Below are 24139 nucleotides of genomic sequence, written 5' to 3' on the forward strand. Positions count from 1 at the left end.
CAGGCAGAACCCCTAGATCCTGGAGAACAGGAGCAGAGTAAAGGGAACAGGGTAGAAGACAGACGTAAACAAGAAAACAATCTAGAGGCGAAATAAACGCACACCTGTTTAGGAGAGGTGCTGGCTAGCGGAGTAGAACACCTATTTAGGAGAGGTGCTGGCTAGCGGAGTAGAACACCTATTTAGGAGAGGTGCTGGCTAGCGGAGTAGAACACCTGTTTAGGAGAGGTGCTGGCTAGTGGAGTAGAACACCTATTTAGGCGAGGTGCTGGCTAGCGGAGTGGAACACCTATTTAGGTGAGGTGCTGGCTAGCAGAGTAGAACACCTATTTAGGAGAGGTGCTGGCTAGCAGAGTAGAACACCTATTTAGGAGAGGTGCTGGCTAGCGGAGTGGAACACCTATTTAGGTGAGGTGCTGGCTAGCAGAGTAGAACACCTATTTAGGTGAGGTGCTGGCTAGCAGAGTAGAACACCTATTTAGGAGAGGTGCTGGCTAGCGGAGTGGAACACCTGTTTAGGAGAGGTGCTGGCTAGCGGAGTAGAACACCTATTTAGGAGAGGTGCTGGCTAGCGGAGTGGAACACCTGTTTAGGAGAGGTGCTGGCTAGCGGAGTGGAACACCTGTTTAGGAGAGTTGCTGGCTAGCGGAGTAGAACACATATTTAGGAGAGGTGCTGGTTAGCGGAGTGGAACACCTGTTTAGGAGAGGTGCTGGCTAGGGGAGTAGAACACCTATTTAGACGAGGTGCTGGCTAGCGGAGTGGAACACCTGTTTAGGAGAGGTGCTGGCTAGCGGAGTAGAACACCTATTTAGGAGAGGTGCTGGCTAGCGGAGTGGAACACCTGTTTAGGAGAGGTGCTGGCTAGCGGAGTAGAACACCTATTTAGGAGGGGTGCTGGCTAGCGGAGTGGAACACCTATTTAGGAGAGGTGCTGGCTAGCGGAGTGGAACACCTATTTAGGAGAGGTGCTGGCTAGCGGAGTGGAACACCTATTTAGGCGAGGTGCTGGCTAGCGGAGTAGAACACCTATTTAGGTGAGGTGCTGGCTAGCGGAGTGGAACACCTATTTAGACGAGGTGCTGGCTAGCGGAGTGGAACACCTATTTAGGAGAGGTGCTGGCTAGCGGAGTGGAACACCTATTTAGACGAGGTGCTGGCTAGCGGAGTAGAACACCTATTTAGGAGAGGTGCTGGCTAGCGGAGTAGAACACCTATTTAGGAGAGGTGCTGGCTAGCGGAGTAGAACACCTATTTAGGTGAGGTGCTGGCTAGCGGAGTAGAACACCTATTTAGGAGAGGTGCTGGCTAGCGGAGTGGAACACCTATTTAGGAGAGGTGCTGGCTAGCGGAGTGGAACACCTATTTAGGAGAGGTGCTGGCTAGCGGAGTGGAACACCTATTTAGGCGAGGTGCTGGCTAGCAGAGTAGAACACCTATTTAGGTGAGGTGCTGGCTAGCGGAGTGGAACACCTATTTAGACGAGGTGCTGGCTAGCGGAGTGGAACACCTATTTAGGAGAGGTGCTGGCTAGCGGAGTGGAACACCTATTTAGACGAGGTGCTGGCTAGCGGAGTAGAACACCTATTTAGGCGAGGTGCTGGCTAGCAGAGTGGAACACCTATTTAGGCAAGGTGCTGGCTAGCGGAGTAGAACACCTATTTAGGTGAGGTGCTGACTAGCGGAGTAGAACACCTATTTAGGCGAGGTGCTGGCTAGCAGAGTGGAACACCTATTTAGGCGAGGTGCTGGCTAGCGGAGTGGAACACCTATTTAGGTGAGGTGCTGGCTAGCAGAGTGGAACACCTATTTAGGTGAGGTGCTGGCTAGCGGAGTGGAACACCTATTTAGGTGAGGTGCTGGCTAGCGGAGTGGAACACCTATTTAGGTGAGGTGCTGGCTAGCGGAGTGGAACACCTGTTTAGGAGAGGTGCTGGCTAGCGGAGTAGAACACCTATTTAGGAGAGGTGCTGGCTAGCGGAGTGGAACACCTGTTTAGGAGAGGTGCTGGCTAGCGGAGTGGAACACCTGTTTAGGAGAGGTGCTGGCTAGCGGAGTAGAACACCTATTTAGGAGAGGTGCTGGTTAGCGGAGTGGAACACCTGTTTAGGAGAGGTGCTGGCTAGGGGAGTAGAACACCTATTTAGACGAGGTGCTGGCTAGCGGAGTGGAACACCTGTTTAGGAGAGGTGCTGGCTAGCGGAGTAGAACACCTATTTAGGAGAGGTGCTGGCTAGCGGAGTGGAACACCTGTTTAGGAGAGGTGCTGGCTAGCGGAGTAGAACACCTATTTAGGCGAGGTGCTGGCTAGCGGAGTGGAACACCTGTTTAGGAGAGGTGCTGGCTAGCGGAGTAGAACACCTATTTAGGAGAGGTGCTGGCTAGCGGAGTGGAACACCTATTTAGGAGAGGTGCTGGCTAGCGGAGTGGAACACCTATTTAGGAGAGGTGCTGGCTAGCGGAGTGGAACACCTATTTAGGCGAGGTGCTGGCTAGCAGAGTAGAACACCTATTTAGGTGAGGTGCTGGCTAGCGGAGTGGAACACCTATTTAGGCGAGGTGCTGGCTAGCGGAGTGGAACACCTATTTAGACGAGGTGCTGGCTAGCGGAGTGGAACACCTATTTAGGAGAGGTGCTGGCTAGCAGAGTGGAACACCTATTTAGACGAGGTTCTGGCTAGCGGAGTAGAACACCTATTTAGGCGAGGTGCTGGCTAGCAGAGTGGAACACCTATTTAGGCAAGGTGCTGGCTAGCGGAGTAGAACACCTATTTAGGTGAGGTGCTGACTAGCGGAGTAGAACACCTATTTAGGCGAGGTGCTGGCTAGCAGAGTGGAACACCTATTTAGGCGAGGTGCTGGCTAGCGGAGTGGAACACCTATTTAGGTGAGGTGCTGGCTAGCAGAGTGGAACACCTATTTAGGTGAGGTGCTGGCTAGCAGAGTGGAACACCTATTTAGGTGAGGTGCTGGCTAGCGGAGTGGAACACCTATTTAGGTGAGGTGCTGGCTAGCAGAGTGGAACACCTATTTAGACGAGGTGCTGGCTAGCAGAGTGGAACACCTATTTAGGCGAGGTGCTGGCTAGCGGAGTGGAACACCTATTTAGGTGAGGTGCTGGCTAGCAGAGTGGAACACCTATTTAGGCGGGGTGCTGGCTAGCAGAGTGGAACACCTATTTAGGTGAGGTGCTGGCTAGCAGAGTGGAACACCTATTTAGGCAAGGTGCTGGCTAGCAGAGTGGAACACCTATTTAGGCGGGGTGCTGGCTAGCAGAGTGGAACACCTATTCAGGCGAGGTGATGGCTAGCGGAGTGGAACACCTAAAAAAAATAAAGGAGAGACGCACACTCTAGGAGCTCAGATGCAAAAATGTTTATGTCCAACGTTTCGACAGACAAGCTATCTTCATCAGGGTATAATGACAAACACTGCGGGGAGACTCGTTTATATAGCATCAAAAGACACACACAAAGGTGCTGTAATCATGGCCGGGTGTGGCCTGATATCATTGGTTAATTCTCATATATTAAAATAGCATACAAAAAACATAAATTATAGCGTATATAGCGTATATACAGTTGAAGTCCTAGAGATGAACGTACTTTGGTGCGAAAAGTGCAAATCAATCCCAGAACAACAGCAAAGGACCTTGTGAAGATGCTGGAGGAAACAGGTATAAAAGTATCTATATCCACAGTAAAACGAGTCCTATATCGACATAACCTGAAAGGCCGCTCAGCAAGGAAGAAGCCACTGCTCCAAAACCGCCATAAAAAAAGCCAGACTATGGTTTGCAACAGCACATGGGGACAAAGGTCGTACTTTTTGGAGAAATGTCCTCTGGTCTGATGAAACAAAAATTGTTTGGCCATAATGACCATCGTTATGTTTGGAGGAAAAAGGGGGAAGCTTGCAAGCCGAAGAACACCATCCCAACCGTGAAGCACAGGGGTGGCAGCATCATGTTGTGGGGGTGTTTTGCTGCAGAAGGGACTGATGCACTTCACAAAATAGATGGCATCATGAGGTAGGAAAACCATGTAGATATATTGAAGCAACATCTCAAGACATCAGTCAGGAAGTTAAAGCTTGGTCGCAAATGGGTCTACCAAATGAACAATGACCCCAAGCATACTTCCAAAGTTGTGGCAAAATGTCTTAACAACAACAAAGTCAAGGTATTGGAATGGCCATCACAAAGCCCTGACCTCAATCCTATAGAAAATGTGAGGGTAGAACTGAAAAAGTGTGTGCGAGCAAGGAGGCCTACAAACCTGATTCAGTTACACCAGCTCTGTCAGGAGGAATGGGCCAAAATTCACCCAACTTATTGTGGGAAGCTCGTAGAAGGCTACCCAAAATGTTTGACCCAAGTTAAACAATTTCAAGGCAATGCTACCAAATACTAATTGAGTGTATGTAAACTTCTGACCCACTGGGAAAGTGATGAAAGAAATAAAAGCTGAAATAAATCATTCTTTGTACTATTATTCTGACATTTCACATTCTTAAAATAAAGTGGTGATCCTAACTGACCTAAGCCAGGGAATGTTTACTAGGATTAAATGTCAGGAATTGTGAAAAACGGAGTTCAAATGTATTTGGCTAAGGTGTATGTAAACTTCCGACTTCAACTGTATATATACACACACATGCTGTCATCAAGGCAAAGGGTGGCTACTTTGAAGAATCTAGAATATATTTTGATTTGTTTAACGCTTTTTAGTGTTTTTGGTTAAAGTGTGATTTTGATGTCTTCCCTATTATTCTACAATGTAGAATTATGATTATTTTCTAAATAAAGAAAAACCCTTGAATGAGTAGGTGTGTCCAAACTTTAGACTAGTACTGTATATTATTATATTATTATTATATTAGCAACAAAACATATTTTCTTGAATACTTTTCAGAGCAATACATTTAAAAAAAATTTTTTTTATCTGAGTACATTTAGCATGATGACAATACATATCCATTTTATAATGTTTTGTATGAGAGGTGATTGATATATGTTATTAAAATATATGATCATGTGTTCTAAAATGTGTCACATTTATATATGGGTTTTAAATATATTATAATATATTTTAAAATATATGTCACATTTATATATGGGTTTTAAATACATTATAATATGTAGTCAGTACCAAGGGTAGTCATTACCAAGGCCAGTCAGTACCAAGGATAGTCATTACGAAGGCCAGTCAGTACCAAGGATAGTCATTACCAAGGGTAGTCATTACCAAGGCCAGTCAGTACCAAGGGTAGTCATTACCAAGGCCAGTCAGTACCAAGGGTAGTCATTACCAAGGCCAGTCAGTACCAAGGATAGTCATTACCAAGGCCAGTCAGTACCAAGGGTAGTCATTACCAAGGCCAGTCAGTACCAAGGGCAGTCATTACCAAGGCCAGTCAGTACCAAGGATAGTCATTACCAAGGCCAGTCAGTACCAAGGGTAGTCATTACCAAGGCCAGTCAGTACCAAGGGCAGTCATTACCAAGGCCAGTCATTACCAAGGCCAGTCAGTACCAAGGGCAGTCATTACCAAGGCCAGTCAGTACCAAGGCCAGTCAGTACCAAGGGTAGTCATTACCAAGGCCAGTCAGTACCAAGGGTAGTCAGTACCAAGGGTAGTCATTACCAAGGCCAGCCAGTACCAAGGTTAGTCATTACCAAGGCCAGTCAGTACCAAGGGTAGTCAGTACCAAGGGTAGTCAGTACCAAGGCCAAGGGTAGTCAGTACCAAGGGTAGTTAGTACCAAGGGTAGTCAGTACCAAGGGTAGTCAGTACCAAGGGTAGTCAGTACCAAGGCCAAGGGTAGTCAGTACCAAGGGTAGTCAGTACCAAGGCCAGTCAGTACCAAGGGTTGTGAATTCCCAAATGGCACTCTTTTCCCTACATACTACTTTTAACCAGAGCTTTAACTTTGTCTGTTTCATGCCTCACCCTGCCTCTCCACTCCCAGCAGCAGTAGTCCTGTTGTTTCTGATGGATATAAACTCTGTGTGTGTTTGTATTTCCCTTCTGATAAGAAACTCTCCCTTCCTCTGAGTAAACACGTACCACTCAGAGAAGGGGGGAGCTGGATGAGTGAAAAAGAAGGAAGGGGTAGAGAGTGAGCTTGAAAAAGTTAGAGGAGAGAGGGCATAGGGAGGGAGGGGGGGACGGAGAGAGGAGAGAGGGAGGGAGGGAGAGAGGGCAGAGGGAGGGAGATAGGAAGGGCAGAGGGAGGGAGATAGAGAGGGCAGAGGGAGGGAGGGAGGGAGGGAGGGAGAGAGGGAGGGAGGAGAGAGGGAGGGAGATAGAGAGGGCAGAGGGAGGGAGGGAGGGAGGGCAGAGGGAGGGAGAGGGAGGGAGATAGGAAGGGCAGAGGGAGGGAGATAGAGAGGGCAGAGGGAGGGAGGGAGGGAGGGAGGGAGGGAGGGAGGGAGGGAGAGAGGGAGGGAGGAGAGATGGAGGGAGGATAGAGAGGGCGGAGGGAGGGAGGGAGGGAGGGAGGGAGGGCAGAGGGAGGGAGAGAGGGCAGAGGGAGGGAGGGAGGGAGGGAGGGAGATAGAGAGGGCAGAGGGAGGGAGGGAGGGAGGGAGGGAGGGAGGGAGGGAGGGCAGAGGGAGGGAGGGAGAGAGGGAGGGAGGGAGGGAGGGAGGGAGGGAGGGCAGAGGGAGGGAGATAGAGAGGGCAGAGGGAGGGAGGGAGAGAGGGCAGAGGGAGGGAGAGAGGGCAGAGGGAGGGAGATAGGAAGGGCAGAGGGAGGGAGATAGAGACGGCAGAGGGAGGGAGATAGAGAGAGCAGAGGGAGGGAGATAGAGGGCAGAGGGAGGGAGATAGGGAGGGAGGGAGGGAGGGAGGGAGATAGGAAGGGCAGAGGGAGGGAGATAGAGAGGGGGGAGGGAGGGAGGGAGGGAGGGGAGAGGGAGGGAGATAGAGAGGGCAGAGGGAGGGAGGGAGGGAGGGCAGAGGGAGGGAGAGAGGGCAGAGGGAGGGAGGAGAGAGGGCAGAGGGAGGGAGGGAGAGAGGGCAGAGGGAGGGAGGGAGAGAGGGCAGAGGGAGGGAGATAGAGAGGGCTGAGGGAGGGAGGGAAAGGTACATCTGAGAATCTGACTGAACACTACTTGAATGCAACATTAACAGAGACGTTATAAACTCCTGGAATATAAGTCCCAAACAGCACCTTATTCCCTATGTGGTGCAAGGCGACTGGTCAAACGTAGTGCACTATATAGGGAATAGGGTGCCATTTGGGACAAGTATAGGAGGGGGAGGAGGGCTGACATTACAGAAAGGTAGTTCAGGAATGTTGTATGTGTTCAGATCTAATCAACTTCCTCAGTTCTGTTTAGCTCCCTTGGCACACAAATATCATACCGCCCAATAATGCTAACCTCCCCTGTTATTGTAATGGTGAGAGGTTAGCATGTCTTGGGGGTATGATATTAAATGCTAACCTCCCCTGTTATTGTAATGAGGGGTGGTTAGCATGTCTTGGGGGTATGATATATAATGCTAACCTCTCCTGTTATTGTAATGGTGAGAGGTTAGCATGTCTTGGAGGTATGATATAAAATGCTAACATTCCCTGTTCAATTTCTCTTTCGTATCGTCTGAGATTCCCAAAGATTGGAAAGCTGCCGCGGTCATCCCCCTCTTCAAAGGGGGTGACACTCTAGACCCAAACTGCTACAGACCTAAATCTATCCTACCCTGCCTTTCAAAGGTCTTCGAAAGCCAAGTTGACAAAACAGATTACCGACCATTTAGAATCGCACCATACCTTCTCCGCTATGCAATCTGGTTTCAGAGCTGGTCATGGGTGCACCTCAGCCACGCTCAAGGTCCTAAACGACATCATAACCGCCATCGATAAGAGACATTACTGTGCAGCCGTATTCATCGACCTGGCCAAGGCTTTCGACTCTGTCAATCACCACATTCTTATTGGCAGACTCGACAGCCTTGGTTTCTCAAATGATTGCCTCGCCTGATTTACCAACTACTTCTCCGACAGAGTTCAGTGTGTCAAATCTGAGGGTCTGTTGTCTGGACTTCTGGCAGTCTCTATGGGGGTGCCGCAGGGTTCAATTCTCGGGCCGACTCTCTTCTCTGTATACATCAATGATGTCGCTCTTGCTGCTGGTGAGTCTCTGATCCACATCTACGCAGACGACACCATTCTGTATACTTCTGGCCCCTCTTTGGACACTGTGTTATCTAACCTCCAGACGAGCTTCAATGCCATACAACTCTCCTTCCGTGGCCTCCAACTGCTCTTAAACGCAAGTAAAACTAATTGCATACTATTCAATCGATCACTGCCCGCACCTGCTCGCCCGTCCAGCATCACTACTCTGGAAGGCTCTGACTTAGAATACGTGGACAACTACAAATACCTAGGTGTCTGGTTAGACTGTAAACTCTCCTTCCAGACTCACATTAAGCATCTCCAATCCAAAATTAAATATAGAATCGGCTTCCTATATCGCATCAAAGCATCCTTCACTCATGCTGCCAAACATACCCTTGTAAAACTGACCATCCTACCGATCCTCGACTTCGGTGATGTCATCTATAAAATAGCCTCCAACACTCTACTCAACAAACTGGATGCAGTCTATCACAGTGCCATCTGTTTTGTCACCAAAGCCCCATATACTACCCACCACTGCGACCTGTACGCTCTCGTTGGTTGGCCCTCGCTTCATACTCGTCGCCAAACCCACTGGCTACAGGTTATCTACAAGTCTCTGCTAGGTAAAGCCCCGCCTTATCTCAGCTCACTGGTCACCATAGCAGCACCCACTCGTAGCACACGCTCCAGCAGGTATATCTCACTGGTCACCCCCAAAGCCAATTCCTCCTTTGGTCGTCTTTCCTTCCAGTTCTCTGCTGCCAATGACTGGAACGAACTGCAAAAATCTCTGAAGCTGGAGACTCATATCTCCCTCACTAGCTTTAAGCACCAGCTGTCAGAGCAGCTCACTGCACCTGTACATAGCTCATCTCTAAGTAGCCCATCCAACTACCTCATCCCCATACTGTACTTATTTATTTATCTTGCTCCTTTGCCCCCCAGTATCTCTACTTGCACATTCATCTTCTGCACATCTACCATTCCAGTGTTTAATTGCTATATTGTAATTACTTTGCCACCGTGGCCTATTTATTGCCTTAACTCCCTTATCTTACCTCATTTGCACTCACTGTATATAGACTTTCTGTTTTATTTTGTTCTACTGTATTATTGACTGTATGTTTTGTTTATTCCATGTGTAACTCTGTGTTGTTGTATGTGTCGAATTGCTATGCTTTATCTTGGCCAGGTCGCAGTTGCAAATGAGAACTTGTTCTCAACTAGCCTACCTGGTTAAAAAAAAAGGATGATTAAAAAAAATATATATTATTGTAATGGTGAGAGGTTAGCATGTCTTGGGGGTATGATATTAAATGCTAACCTTCCCTGTTATTGTAATGGTGAGAGGTTAGCATGTCTTGGGGGTATGATATTAAATGCTAACCTCCCCTGTTATTGTAATGGTGAGAGGTTAGCATGTCTTGGGGGTATGCTATTTGTGGGTCTGTAACTTTCTCACTCATCAGTATTCAAAATGCAGGACTATCCACAATCATGATAGCATCCATATGAATGTAGAAGTGTTCAGAGACATATTCTATTCTTATTTACAATAAAAGAGATTCCAAAATGACACAATACATTATTTACCATGGATTTCTATTGGGCACAACATTATCTGAAACACAACCAAAACAAACAGCAAATGTATCCAACAAGATTGTAGAGTCAAAAACTTTATGTGGTCATTTGGTACTTGGAATATGGGACCAAATACTTCACTTTTTACTACTTTAATACACATAGAAGTGAATTTGTTCCAATACTTTTGGTCCAATAAAATGGGGGGACTTTGTACAGAAAGTACTGTAATTTCTAAACGGTTCACCAAATTAAAGCTGACAGTTTGCAGTTTAAACTCGTAGTCAATGTATCATTTCAAATCCAAAGTGCTGAAGTACAGAGCCAAAACAACAAAACATATGTCACTGTCCCAATACTTTTGTTACACATACACTGAGTGCACAAAACATTATGAACACCTGCTCTTTCCATGACATTATGTCACTGTCCCAATACTTTTGTTACACATACACTGAGTGTACAAAACATTATGAACACCTGCTCTTTCCATGACATTATGTCACTGTCCCAATACTTTTGTTACACATACACTGAGTGTACAAAACATTATGAACACCTGCTCTTTCCATGACATTATGTCACTGTCCCAATACTTTTGTTAAACATACACTGAATGTACAAAACATTATGAACACCTGCTCTTTCCATGACATTATGTCACTGTCCCAATACTTTTGTTACACATACACTGAGTGTACAAAACATTATGAACACCTGCTCTTTCCATGACATTATGTCACTGTCCCAATACTTTTGTTACACATACACTGAGTGTACAAAACATTATGAACACCTGCTCTTTCCATGACATTATGTCACTGTCCCAATACTTTTGTTACACATACACTGAGTGTACAAAACATTATGAACACCTGCTCTTTCCATGACATTGGACTGACCAGGTGAAATCTATGATCCTTTATTGATGTCACTTGTTAAATCCACTTCAATCAGTGTAGATGAAGGGGAGGAGACGGGTTAAAGAAGGATTTTTAAGCCTTGAGACATTAGAGACATGGATTGTGTATGTGTGTCATTCAGAGGGTGAATGGGCAAATATATTTAAGTGGCTTTTGAACAGGGTATGGTAGTAGGAGCCAGACACATCGGTTTGTGTCAAGAACTGCAAAGTTGCTGGGTTTTTCCAGCTCAACAGTTTCCCATGTGTACCAAGAGTGGTCCACCATCCTAACAGTGCCGTTTAAGATGAGGCAACGCTGCTTGGTTTTGGTGTAGAATTATGGTTAAAAAACCCACAGAAACTAAAGTGATTGGGGAAGTAGCCCTCTGCATTTCAATAGAATGGGCTCACCACATGAGACAGTGTGTGTTTGTGGTGAGAGTGAGAGACGCCTGGTGGCACAGAGAATAAATCAAACAGTTCTCTATTTTCAACACTCCATTATACACTACTGTCCTTATTTGGGTCTCTCTCTCCCCCATCTCCCTCTCCCTTTCTCTCTCTATCTTTCACTCACCTCTCTTTAGCCTGTACTGTCACACAGAATTATTACTATGTTTCCGGTCTCGGGGAGTAACAGAACAACATGTTTCTCTGGTTTTTTGGGAAATTCCAGACCAATGACACCGACAGGAACCTACTACACTTCCCCCCCATCCTCTCCCCCCTCACTGCCCTTAGAGAAGCAGGAGAGAGAGAGAGAGGGGAGGAGGGCGGATCGTTAGGGAGTTTCCAGTAAAAATGATTCAGCTCGCCTAACAGAATACAGTATCCTTCACTGAGGGACGCTCAATGATTATTACGGGGAATGGAGATTGTAATACTTGTTTCATTATTGTCTCTGTATTGTGACTTCACCGGTAAGTTTGATTTCTGGTCTAGTACAATGTTGTGATACAGGTGCTTGGTAAATTACATTCTACTAAGATAACATATGGAATTGTTTTAAGATGGTCATACCATTGATCATTTAGCTATTTGATTTTTAGGATTTCTGTAAGTACCCCCCCAAAAATATTTAGAAGGAAATATATATATTTAGCTTTTGAAACATATTTAACCCCTTTGGGGGGGGGGGGGGCACAAAGCTACTGCCATGTATTTATTTTTACCTGAGAGTTTCCCATTTCCATAGTGGGGTCATATTAGTTTGTAGCCCAAACAGTTCGGACGCTACACAGAAGTTGGCACATCGACGGTACCGACTTCAGTCCCGTGGGGCTTGTGGGGGTCATAGAGCAAAACGGAGAACACTATCATATTCGTGAGAGTCTCATCTTTCCACCGTAGCTCTTCCACTTTCCACCGTAGCTCTTCCACTTTCCACCGCAGATGCAGAATGACGACAAAAGAACGGATGCAGTAGATTGAGACGCAGCCCACACAAAAAAAGCTTCAACAGACGTATTTTGATGGGGATTTTATTACTATATCAATTAGATTGACGCAATCGACTCCTAATAGCTTAGGTGTTTTTCTGTTATGTTTTTATATTTTAGTACTTTATGTATTTAAGTTTTTTGAAATGGATAAATTGGAAAGCCTGTGTGTTTCGGGTTACTTATTAGGGCAGAGTGAAATAGTATTTGGAGTCCAAAGATTCTGAGTGGATCTGGCTGTAGGCCAGTGTGTGTGTGTGTGTTTGGCATCACAGAGCACAATGGCAGGAAGAGGAGGGTCCAGATGTTGCCGGTGTTGCCATAGTGATAACTAGAGGTCATTTGAAGCATGGGGTCTGCTAGTACGGGAGATGTACTGTAGCATGGTGTGTGTGTGTGTGTGGCTACTTCTGGGTTATGGAGTGTAACATGTAGTTGATTAACATACAGATAGACAAACATTAGACAATAATATCGTCCTGTTTGGTTTGAACAATAAAATCAACAATAACAGAACATTCAAGTTTTAACTTGACCTTTGGTCTTCCAGATGCTGAGTGCCTGGTAATCAGTCCTGCCAGGCTGGTGGTGAAGTATGGAGACCCAGCCTCCTCTAAATGCAGCTCAGATACCCCTGTACAGATGGGCTGGGAAGCCACCCAGGGAGGGACGGGTCTAACAGACGAGGAGGTGAAGTTCCTAAACTGGAGGGTGGACAAGTAAGAGAGGCAGACACAGCTGAGATGTTTTAAACTCGTTAAAAAAGGCTTCAATAGCCTTTAATTAATGGTTTTACTGGTATTTTAGACATTACTGGCTTCTATTTTTTATTGATACATTTTAAATGCACTTTAAATTTTTCATTTGATTTGACAGTGTGACTGACTGGAATAACAAACCTCAGTGCTACACAGAAGGAGGCAAGTGTCAGGAACAGCTGAACATCACAGTTTATAGTGAGTGATGTCTCTCTCTCTTATCTTCTCTGGTGTTTCTGAATGTATTCTTAGTAAGGCTCTGCACTGTTAAATCATTGTGTGTTTCCATTCCTCCACAGAGCTTCCTGACCGTGTCTCCTTCAGCTATAGGAAGTCCCCTGATCCGATGGTTGAGGGGGATCAGTACCTGCTACAGTGTCTTGTCCAGAACATCGCTCCTATTGGGAGACTCAGGGTGACCTTCTACAAAGTCAATACCACTGGTGAACAGACAGAATTAGACACACAACAGAAACCCAAGGACAACATCAAGACACCAGGGAATGGGACCTATACCCTGGACTTCACCCCTAGTAGAGATGATGACGGGGCCCAGTTGTGGTGTTCAGCCATGTTGGATCTGGGACCAGAGGGACCCCAACCTCCTCCTGTAATGGAATCAGACGGCCTCAACATCAACGTGCACTGTGAGTCCATCTGGTTGTCTGTCTCCACACATTTAGTACAACCGTTAGTTAGAAACCAGACGAGTCATGACGTTGACTGATGTTGTTTTCACTTCATATTCTCTCATTAATCAACTTGTTTCTCATCTCTCTTTCTATCTCATTAATCAAATTGTTTCATCACTTTCTCTTTATCGCTCATTAATCAACTTGTTTCATCTCTTTCGCCCCCCCCCCCCCCCCCCCCCCCAGACAAGCCTCAGATCACTATGAGTCCTGGATGTTTCTCCATGAGCATCACAGAGGGTGACACCCTATCACTTAACTGTAGTGCAAATGGTAACCCTGCCCCCTCGTACGATTGGTTGCTCCCCCAATCCGCCCCCGCCCCCAACACCACGGAAGAGAGATCTGTAGTGACCATCAACAACATGGCCAAGTCTCACTCTGGAAATTACACCTGCATCGCTATCAACCCCTTGGGAAACAGAATCTGGACTGTTAACGTGGAGGTCACAGGTGAGACAGATGGTTGATTGGTTGGATGGATGATTGGTTGGATGGATGATTGGTTGGATGGATGATTGGTTGGATGGATGATTGGTTGGATGGTTGATTGGTTGGATGGTTGGTTGGATGGATGATTGGTTGGATGGATGATTGGTTGGATGGTTGATTGGTTGGATGGATGATTGGTTGGATGGTTGATTGGTTGGATGGATGATTGGTTGGATGGATGATTGGTTGGATGGTTGACTGGTTGGATGGATGGTTGACTGGTTGGATGGATGGCTGACTGGTTGGATGACTGGTTGGATGGATGGCTGACTGGTTGGTTGGTTGGATGGATGGTTGGTTGGATGGTTGATTGGTTGGTTGGTTGATTGGTTGGATGGTTGATTGGTTGGATGGTTGATTGGTTGGATGGTTGATTGGTTGGATGGATGATTGGTTGGATGGATGATTGGTTGGTTGGATGGATGATTGGTTGGATGGATGATTGGTTGGTTGGATGGATGGATGATTGGTTGGATGGTTGATTGGTTGGATGGTTGATTGGTTGGATGGATGATTGGTTGGATGGATGATTGGTTGGTTGGATGGATGATTGGTTGGATGGATGATTGGTTGGTTGGATGGATGGATGATTGGTTGGATGGTTGATTGGTTGGTTGGTTGATTGTTTGGTTGGATGGATGATTGGTTGGATGGATGATTGGTTGGATGGTTGATTGGTTGGATGGATGATTGGTTGGATGGATGATTGGTTGGTTGGTTGGATGGATGATTGGTTGGATGGATGATTGGTTGGTTGGATGGATGATTGGTTGGATGGATGATTGGTTGGTTGGATGGATGATTGGTTGGTTGGTTGATTGGTTGGTTGGATGGATGATTGGTTGGATGGATGGATGATTGGTTGGATGGATGATTGGTTGGATGGTTCATTGAATGATTGCTTTGTTGCGTTTGGAAAGTATTCAGACCCTTTGACTTTTTCCAACTTGTGTAACGTTACAGCCATATTCTAAAATTGATTAAATTGTTTCCCCCCCTCATCAATCTACACACACTTCATCAATCTACACATAATACCCCACAATGACAAAGCAAAAACAGGTTTTTAGAATGTTTGCAAATTTATAACAAATACAAAACTTTATCACATTTACATAAGTATTCAGAACCTTTACTCAGTACTTTGTTGAAGCACCTTTGGCAGCGATTACAGCGAAGAGTCTTCTTGGGTATGAAGGTACAAGCTTGGCACACCTGTATTTGGGCTCCCGAGTGATGCAGCGGTCTAAGGCACAGCATCTCAGTGCAAGAGGCGTCACTACAGTCCCTGGTTCGAATTGTTAGGTTCTAATTCTCAGAGTGAAAAACTCAACGAACATTTATGAAAGTTCAACCAAGTTTATTCTGCCCAGAGGGTCAATACAGCTGCATTCGGACAACACATGTTTACAACACCACAAGAATACAGTATATACTCCAATTTAGCCACTCCTCCTTCTCTCCAATCCTTACATCTTTTATGGTCTGACAGGAAGAGGAAGTGATAGGATAATAAACCATTGTTTCTCCCTTAAGGGTACTCTGACCTCAACCCCCTTTGATGTCTAATCCAATGATTTCCACCAGTCTCCCCCAACACATTCCACAGCCATCTGTCTTCTACAGATAACCATTAGATCCGATGTAAAAACCAGTCTCCTTCACTCCTCAGATACTATCCTTCTGAGTATATCAATGTTCCAAGTTTAACCCAGAATTCAGGCTGTATCACATCCGGCCGTGATTGGGATTCCCTTTGGGCGGCGCAAAATTGGCCCAGCGTCGTCCGGGTTTGGCCGGGGTAGGTTGTCATTGTAAATAAGAATTTGTTCTGAACTGGTCATGCCTAGTTAAATAAAGGTTACATTTAAAATGTACAATTTGTGGAGTTTCTCCCATTCTTCTCTGCAGATCCTGTCAAGCTCTCTCAGGTTGTATGGGGAGCATCGCTACACAGCTATTTTCAGGTCTCTCCAGGATCTCTCTGTACTTTGCTCTGTTCATTTTTCCCTCGATCCTGACTAGTCTCCCAGTCCCTGCCGCTGAAAAACATCCCCACAGCATGATGCTGCCGCCACCATGTTTCACCGCAGGGAGGGTGCCAGGTTTCCTCCACACGTGACGCTTGACATTTAAGTCAAAGAGTTCAATATTGGTTTCCTCAGACCAGAGAATCTTGTTTCTCATAGGTCTGAGAGTCCTTTAGGTGCCTTTTGGCAAACTCCAAGCGGGCTGTTATGTTTCTTTTACTGATAGCTGTGTGCCTTTCCAAATCATGTCCAATCAATAGAATTTACCACAGACCTCGTTCGACTCCAATCTAGTTGTAGAAACGTCTCAAGGAAACAGGATGCACCTGAGCTCAATTTCGAGTCTAATAGCAAAGTGTCCAAATACTTATGTAAATTAGGTATTTCTGTTTTTTTATTTTTAATAAGTATTTTTTTAAATATTTAAACTGTTTTCGCTTTGTCATTATGGGGGTATTGTGATGTCATTATGGGTTATTGTGTGTAGATTGATGAGGATATTTTGATGAGGATATATTTTTTATTGAATCCATTTTAGAATAAGGCTGTAACATAACAAAATATATCATAACAAATTGTGGAAAAAGTCAAGGGATCTGAATACTTCCTGAATTCACTGCATCTCCCTTCCTCTCCTCTCTCCCCCTCCCTCTCCTCTCTTTCTCCTCTCCTGCCCTGTAGTGGACTACCTGCCCATCATTGCAGGGCTGGCTGCAGCTGCGGTGGTGATCCTCTTGGTGATCTCCTGTTTCATCTACTCCTCTTACTATAAACACACGCGCATGGGCCACTACCAGCTGAAAGACATGTTGCCACTACGACACAAGAACAAACACGCGGTGCACCACAACGGAATGGACCAGTCCTTTATGTAGAGGAGGGGTTGGGGTCAGAGCATATGAGCAGAGTTGAATGGTAGGAAATCCGGATGAGAGGGTGTCCTTTCCTACAGCTCCCTCACAGAAAAAAACACCGCTCCAAATTCGCTCCATTCATTAAAATCACAATTTAACAAACATCCATCTACTATCTGGACCTACCAATTGTTTTTAAATATTGAAACCAAACAATATGGAATTGAATGAAAAGTATTTGAATAAACATGAAATTATGAATTTTTTTATTTTTGTAATTGTAAATGTAACCTTTATTTAACTAGTCAAGTCAGTTAATTAAGAACAAATTCTTACTACCAACGTCGAACGACGCTGGGGCAATTGTGCGCCGCCCTATGGGACTCCCAATCACGACACAGCATGGAATCGAACGAGGTCTGTAGTGACGCTTCTATCACTGAGATGCAGTGCCTTAGACCGGACCTAATTTCAAATAGGCTACATGTCATATTAAACAGCATATAAACACTAAGTTGGTCAGGAGCCTGAGAAGGAACCAAAATTAATCATTTAGGAGATATTATTTCAATTATTTCCAGGCTATAGCCTACAAAGAAATACATTGTGAAGCATTTACCAGTGCAACACAGTAGCCTGGTAGGGACCAGACTATGTGAGCAGAGCTGGAACGGAGCAGAGCGTGCCCAATTTGACTGGCTCGTGGAGCGAGATTCCCAAAGGCTGGAGCGTCGGTCTTCTTGTCTGCTCCAGTAGCGCTCACTTCAGGAGCCTAGGGCATGCCCGGCCCAGCATGCATTTGTAGTCAACGTGTGTGCTGCTAATAGCCCCTTGCTTAAGCTACTGTCATGGAGTTCACTACATTTTTTTTTTTATAAAGAAACCAAATCAATGTGACTTACAAAGATGAGGACCAAGAGCAAGAGAGGTAGTGCGGTAACGTGTGTAAGGATGCCACCTGCTGGAATGGTGCTAAGCTGTTAGGTTATAAACCGGGTGCCATTGTTTTTTTGCTTTAGAAATAGCAGTTGTTACACGCTGACTACATGAAACATCCACAACTAAAGAATGAAAAAGACACTTATTCCAAAAGTATGATGGTGTACTTACTACGTGCACATGCTAAAAGAAAGGCAACGAGGTGGGGAGATAACTAAGTGTGTCATTGTAGCAAAGTATTTATAAACAATCTGATATCTTAAACGTTTCGTTCATTTTCTTTCTATTATTTATACAAAAGGCCATAATTGATTTTGGCCCAATAGGCCTGGCATATTCCCACGTTCAAGGAGCTTTCCGTTTTGATTGGGCTATTTTGCCTAAAAACCTGCAGGCCTACATATAGATTTTTTTTTGTAACAGCTCTGGCTAGAGTGGTCATATATATGAAACGCCGTGTGGGTCTTTGCATGCCAAAAAAGATACACGTTTCAAATAAGCTTGTTGACCAATCAGGACCTGAATATGACTGCACGTCACCTAATAATTTAACGCGTTCATACATTTTTTTACGTAGTTATTATTACACATTTATTACACTATCACTCGTACTTCATATGTCACAACGATTCATCGATACGTATGTTATGATCCTGGTAAAGTTGTCTCGCGCACCTACAGTGCTGGTCATAAAAAAAGCTAGCTCGCTGATGGATGCAAACAATGTTCTTCCCCAAATACGTAGCAAAACGACATAATCTGTTTCAGTAGCTATAGTTAGCTAGCTAACTACATAGCTAGGTGTCATCATTTAAAATAACCCTATTTTATAAGACAGTTTTATTTGATTAATGGTCGGACCCATCTATGTGAAGCTAGCCACAATAAGGATTAGCTACAATAGTGGACCTTGCGGTTAGCCTTCAAAATAAAAGTATGTCATTGACAGTGAGGCAAATGTATACAAATAGTAGAATTATGCCATAATTGAATAGATCATGCTAAATGAGGTTGGAATCATTTGTTAATTTGACCAAAATCTGTTTTAATCACACTGTATGTATTAGACTTTAGAATTGCATTGTGGGGCATTCTTATTTCACTGTACAGCCTTACCTATGGATTGTGGATCAATGACATGGGGTATCAGTCTACTCAGTGACACCCAGAGAACATTAGAGCGTCGCAACTCTTTTTGCGCGACTCTGAAACAACTGTGAATTGAGCCACATTTATTATCAACCTGCTCTGTGTATTGAACACAATTCGAGAGGGGAAAAAAAAAAAAAAAACAATACTGGATGTTTGGGAGTCTGATAACTCTGAGGAGGACGTTGGGAAAAATATATTGGGTATTAAGTAGACTGATACCCCATTTCATTGATCCCCAATCCTTAGATAAAGCTGTACATGGCAATATGAATACACACAATAGGCTGAATGGGGAGGTGATTTCACACAGTCACAGTCCCGTAATAAGAGCTACAACGCTAATATTTGCATAAACTCTTCACAGTTGTGTTCTGTGGGTGTCACCGAGTAGACTGACACCCCATTTCATTGCTTCACGTTCCAACCTTGTTTAACATTATCTAGTTTACATTTGGCATGATCCCACCAATTGTAACCTTCTGCATCACTTTCAAAGAGGTACTTTTATATTGAAGGAAAATCGCAAATAAAAATATATTGTGCCTAATCCTTATTGTGTCTAGCTTCACAGCACATAACCCGGTTCAGTCGAGCCTCATAAAGCTAGCTGGCTGCTTATAACGTTAGCTTTGGGCAACAAGGTCAAGTAGCTGGCTAGCTATTTATTTTCATGAACTGAAGTTCAATTTCAATAGGCGAACAACAAGTGGCTACCTAGCTAATACTTACAAGAATTCCTAAATCATTGATAAGAATAATGAAAATCACTGCAGTGTCTACTGGTCATTGTTTTCAGGCTGGTTGTATTGGTGCTAGCTAGGTACCAAGCTAAAGCTAGCTACCAAGCTAAAGCTAGCTACCAAGCTAAAGCTAGGTACCAAGCTAAAGCTAGGTACCAAGCTAAAGCTAGGTACCAAGCTAAAGCTAGCTACCAAGCTAAAGCTAGCTACCAAGCTAAAGCTAGCTACCAAGCTAAAGCTAGCTACCAAGCTAAAGCTAGCTACCAAGCTAAAGCTAGCTAGCTAACCCAGAAGTTGTGGTCCAACACAACATTCTACAAGTAAACTGTTATTTGACGTGTCAAAATAAAAGCTTATTTAACGTTTCAAATAGAGTTATTTGACGTGTATATTTTTTGACACGCAAAGACCCAAACTGCGTTTCATAGCCAAATCCTCTCCCAAATTTTTTTTTAATCCTCCAAGTATGGAGAGGATATTCACCGGTGTTGTGCCGAAAATCTCCCCCCTGCCAGAATCCCCCCTCCTTCTAATTTCCTTAATTTTGTGGATAGAGTCAAATACTTTCTGCGGCACACATCAGAGTCAAATACTTTCTATAGAACAAACTTCACGTCGGGATAGGCAACCGCAATTAATAATTAATGTTTGTGTGTTATATTAAACATAGAGGAGGAAGTAAAATGTTGGCAAGCAATAAACATTTCAGAACAACTATGGCTGAATTGTTATCCTTACACTTTCAAAAATACTAGTCGAATAAGACATGGGAGAGATGACGAATTTTGGCAAAGAGATGTATTTATAGACTAATACAAATCAGTAGCGGATTTAGGTACGGGCGACATGGGCATCTTGCCGCAAGCGGGGGCGATCGCTGAAGGGGGTTGAATTCTGGCAGGGGGGAGATTTTTCGGCACAACACCTGTTCTCAAGGCGCCATCGCATGAGTCTGAAGCCACAGACTGGCTAATCTCCTGTTTCTAAAAAATGAATTCAAAAAAATGAATTAATTGTTCGTCTATTTCGTCGAGCTGGAAGTCACAGTTTGCAGGGTACTAGAAGGTAACTAGCCCCCATAAGAACAATGTCTATTTGCTGACACAAAAAAAGCAACAATTGGTGAAAAAGTTGGTAAGTAGATAAAGGTCAGGCTTAGGCGAATAAACTATAAAGGGAGATACATGGCTACAGTTTACACTTTTTTTGTTATTTCATGAAATGTTGTTTTTAGAAAAGGAGCGTTGTTTTTAAAGTACCGGGGTAACTGGCCATAACTGTCCCAGAGGGTGCTAGTTACCCATGTAGAAGATTATGGCATAGGGTTTCACACAAGTGTGTTAAAATCCATTTAGTCAGTTTTATTTCGAAATTATTTAGTAGGTAATACCTAAAAGCTAAGTCTATTTTAATGATTTAAATAAAATATGGGGGGGAAATGGTGTTGCACAGGTCACCATTAATATCCGCACTATGAGGAGATTTGATGTAAAGTCTTTTTAACTCTCCTGCACATTCATTTTCTTTGTTGTTCCTTTACCTTTAATTACTTGACATATATAATCCATGATGTACAATTGCACAAAATGCTATTTGAATAGTGCAAGATTTTAAATCCCAGCAGTCTTTAAAATGAAATTCAAGTGGTAGGCAAAAGGTTTTTAATTCAGAAAAAAACATATTAATTGAATATAATATTACTAATATATATATTTTATATATATAATTGTATTATTATTAATTTAACTTGACAAGTTTGGCAAGTTAAGGCACTTAAGAACAAATTCTTATTTACAGTGACAGCCTACCCCAGCCAACGCTGGGCCAATTGTGCGCCACCCTATGGGACTCCCAATCATGGCCGGATGTAAACCAGATTTGAATCAGGGACCTCTAGCACTGAGATGCAGTGCCTTAGACCACTGCGCCACTCCGGAGCCAATAGCAATGTTATTTAATAACAATGGAATTTAACATCTCATAACAGTGACATTGATGTGGCAACTCTCTTATGCTCTGCTGTCGCACAATTCTAATTTGTACATGGGTCCGAAATAAAGCTATCCCCAGTAAAATTGGAGCACAACTCATGAGCCCACCTCCTGCACTGCTCACACCTAATCCAGTCGCTGCCTGTGACTGAAAACATGGGGAAGAGATGCCAATTGAAAAGTTCTCTCTTAAAAAAGGAAGCTATCTATCTAGCTATATGACATCACAATGCTGAAATAGCTAAAAGGCTATGAAGTAACATTAACTGTAAAGCTATCAGTCACAAGTGGAAACATTTACAACTGCAATTAAGGTACGCTATCATTTCAATGTATTTTACCTCAGACATCTGGTAGTATGGTTGCTAGCTAGCACTCCTAGCAGCTTATGCTAACGTAGCTAGCTGGCTAGCATTTACTGCTAGTAAAGTTGATAGCTAGCACTCCTAGCAGCTTATGCTAACTAGCTAGCCGGCTAGCATTTACTGCCAGTGAAGTTGCTAGCTAGCCAGTCAATGTTAGCGCACTTGTTTGTATTTGAATGTAGGATACACTATGTGGATTGCCTGAGTATGTAGGCCTATGTCAAATTAGTGTATCCGGCTATTTCAGCCACACCCGTTACTGACAGGTGTATAAAATTGAGCACAGAGCCATGTAATCTCCATAGAAAAACATTGCCATAGAATGGCCTTACTGAAGAGCTCAGTGACCTTCAACGTGGCACCGTCATAGGATGCCTCCTTTCCAACAAGTCAGTTTGTAAAAATTCTTCCCTGCTAGAGCTGCCCCAGTCAACTGAAAGTGCTGTTATTGTGAAGTGGAAACATCTAGGAGCAACAACGGCTCAGCCGCGAAGTGGTAGGCCACACAAGATCACAGAAAAGTTCTGAAGCGCGTTGTGAGCAAAAATCGTCTGTTCTCGGTTGCAACACCCATTACCGAATTCCAAACTGCCTCTGGAAGCAACGTCAGCACAATAACTGTTTGTCGGGAGCTTCATGAAAGGGGTTTCCATGGCCGAGCAGCCGTACACAAGCCTAAGATCACCATGCACAATGCCAAGCGTCGGCTGAAGTAGTGTAAAGCTCGCCGCCATTGGACTCTAGAGCAGTGGAAGCGCATCCTCTGGTGTGATGAATCACGCTTCACCATCTGGCAGTCCGATGGACGAATCTGGATTTGGCGGACGCCAGGCAAACGCTACCTGCCCCAATGCATTGTGCCAACTGTAAAGTTTGGTGGAGGAGGAATAATGGTCTGGGGCTGTTTTTCATTAGTTCCAGTGAAAGAAAATCTCAAGCTACAGCATACAATGACATTCTAGATGATTCTGTGCTTCCAACATTTTGGCAACAGTTTGGGGAAGGTCCTTTCCTCTTTCAGCAGGACAATGTCCCTGCGCACAAAGCGAGGTCCATACAGAAAGGGTTTGTGGAGATCGCTGTGGAATATCGGAGGCTGCTGAGGGAGAACAACTCATAATAATGTCTGGAACGGAGCCAATGGAACGGCAACAAACCATGTGTTTGACAGATTTGATACCATTCCACTGATTCCGCTCCAGCCATTACCACCAGCCCGTCCTCCCCAATTAAGGTGCCACCAATCTCCTGTGGTGTGGAAGAAGTTAACTGGCCTGCACAGAGCCCTAACCTCAACTCCATCGAAGACCTTTGGGATGAATTGGAACGCTGACTGCGAGCCAGGCCTAATCGTCCAACTAATGCTCTTGTGGCTGAATGGAAGCAAGTCCCTGCAGCAATGTTCCAACATCTAGTGGAAAGCCTTCCCAGAAGACTGGAGGCTGTTGTAGCAGCAAAGTGGGGACCAACTCCATATTAATAACCATGATTTTGGAATGAGATGTTCGTGTCCATATACTTTTGGTCATGTAGTGTATCTGGTTACACTTGCAGACCAGCGCAAAATCAAATACTACACTTTTCAATTGCAGATCATGTTAATTTCAGTATTTATTAACTTGCATTGCATTGTCTAATTCACTCAGTCATCATAAAGTACCAAATAACAGGATATGTGTGCAAAGAAAGCACTATTATATATGTGTGTGTAGATTAATGCATTTATTTTGTATATATTTTCCCAATAAGAACCATTTGGAAGTACTCAGGTGTAACTTGATGTGATTTCAACAAAAAAATCTGCTTTTTGCTCTTTGTGCGCCCTCCTGTTGCTGACGCTATAGATTACATGTGTGATTATATACAGAATGTACCTTAACGTTTTGCTCTAGAAATAAAGAAACATTCCACAGAGATTAAAATGAACTAAGTCTAAAAATATAAAGGTTTACATTCACAGTGAATTATTAGCTCAGGACCCTCTGCTTCTCGAAGACTCTAAACCCATCTCGGTCGCACGATTTCTACGTCACACTACCTCGCAGATCGGAAGCAACAGAGCTTTCCA

At 44.3% G+C, this 24139-nt stretch overlaps 1 protein-coding gene across 1 annotated transcript; it reads left to right on the forward strand.

Moving 5' to 3' along the window:
* Nucleotides 1-11385: 11385 nt before the first annotated feature.
* LOC120035250 (cell adhesion molecule 3-like) lies at nucleotides 11386-17172 on the forward strand. Its single transcript, XM_038982040.1, has 6 exons — nucleotides 11386-11539; nucleotides 12609-12777; nucleotides 12935-13014; nucleotides 13116-13463; nucleotides 13695-13961; nucleotides 16712-17172. The coding sequence occupies exons 1-6, from the start codon at nucleotides 11488-11490 to the stop codon at nucleotides 16903-16905; spliced, it is 1110 nt and encodes a 369-aa protein (XP_038837968.1). The 5' UTR covers nucleotides 11386-11487; the 3' UTR covers nucleotides 16906-17172.
* The last annotated feature ends 6967 nt before the right edge of the window (nucleotides 17173-24139 follow it).

The sequence above is a fragment of the Salvelinus namaycush genome, unplaced genomic scaffold, assembly GCF_016432855.1.
Source record: "Salvelinus namaycush isolate Seneca unplaced genomic scaffold, SaNama_1.0 Scaffold10, whole genome shotgun sequence".
NCBI classification, from domain to species: domain Eukaryota; kingdom Metazoa; phylum Chordata; class Actinopteri; order Salmoniformes; family Salmonidae; genus Salvelinus; species Salvelinus namaycush.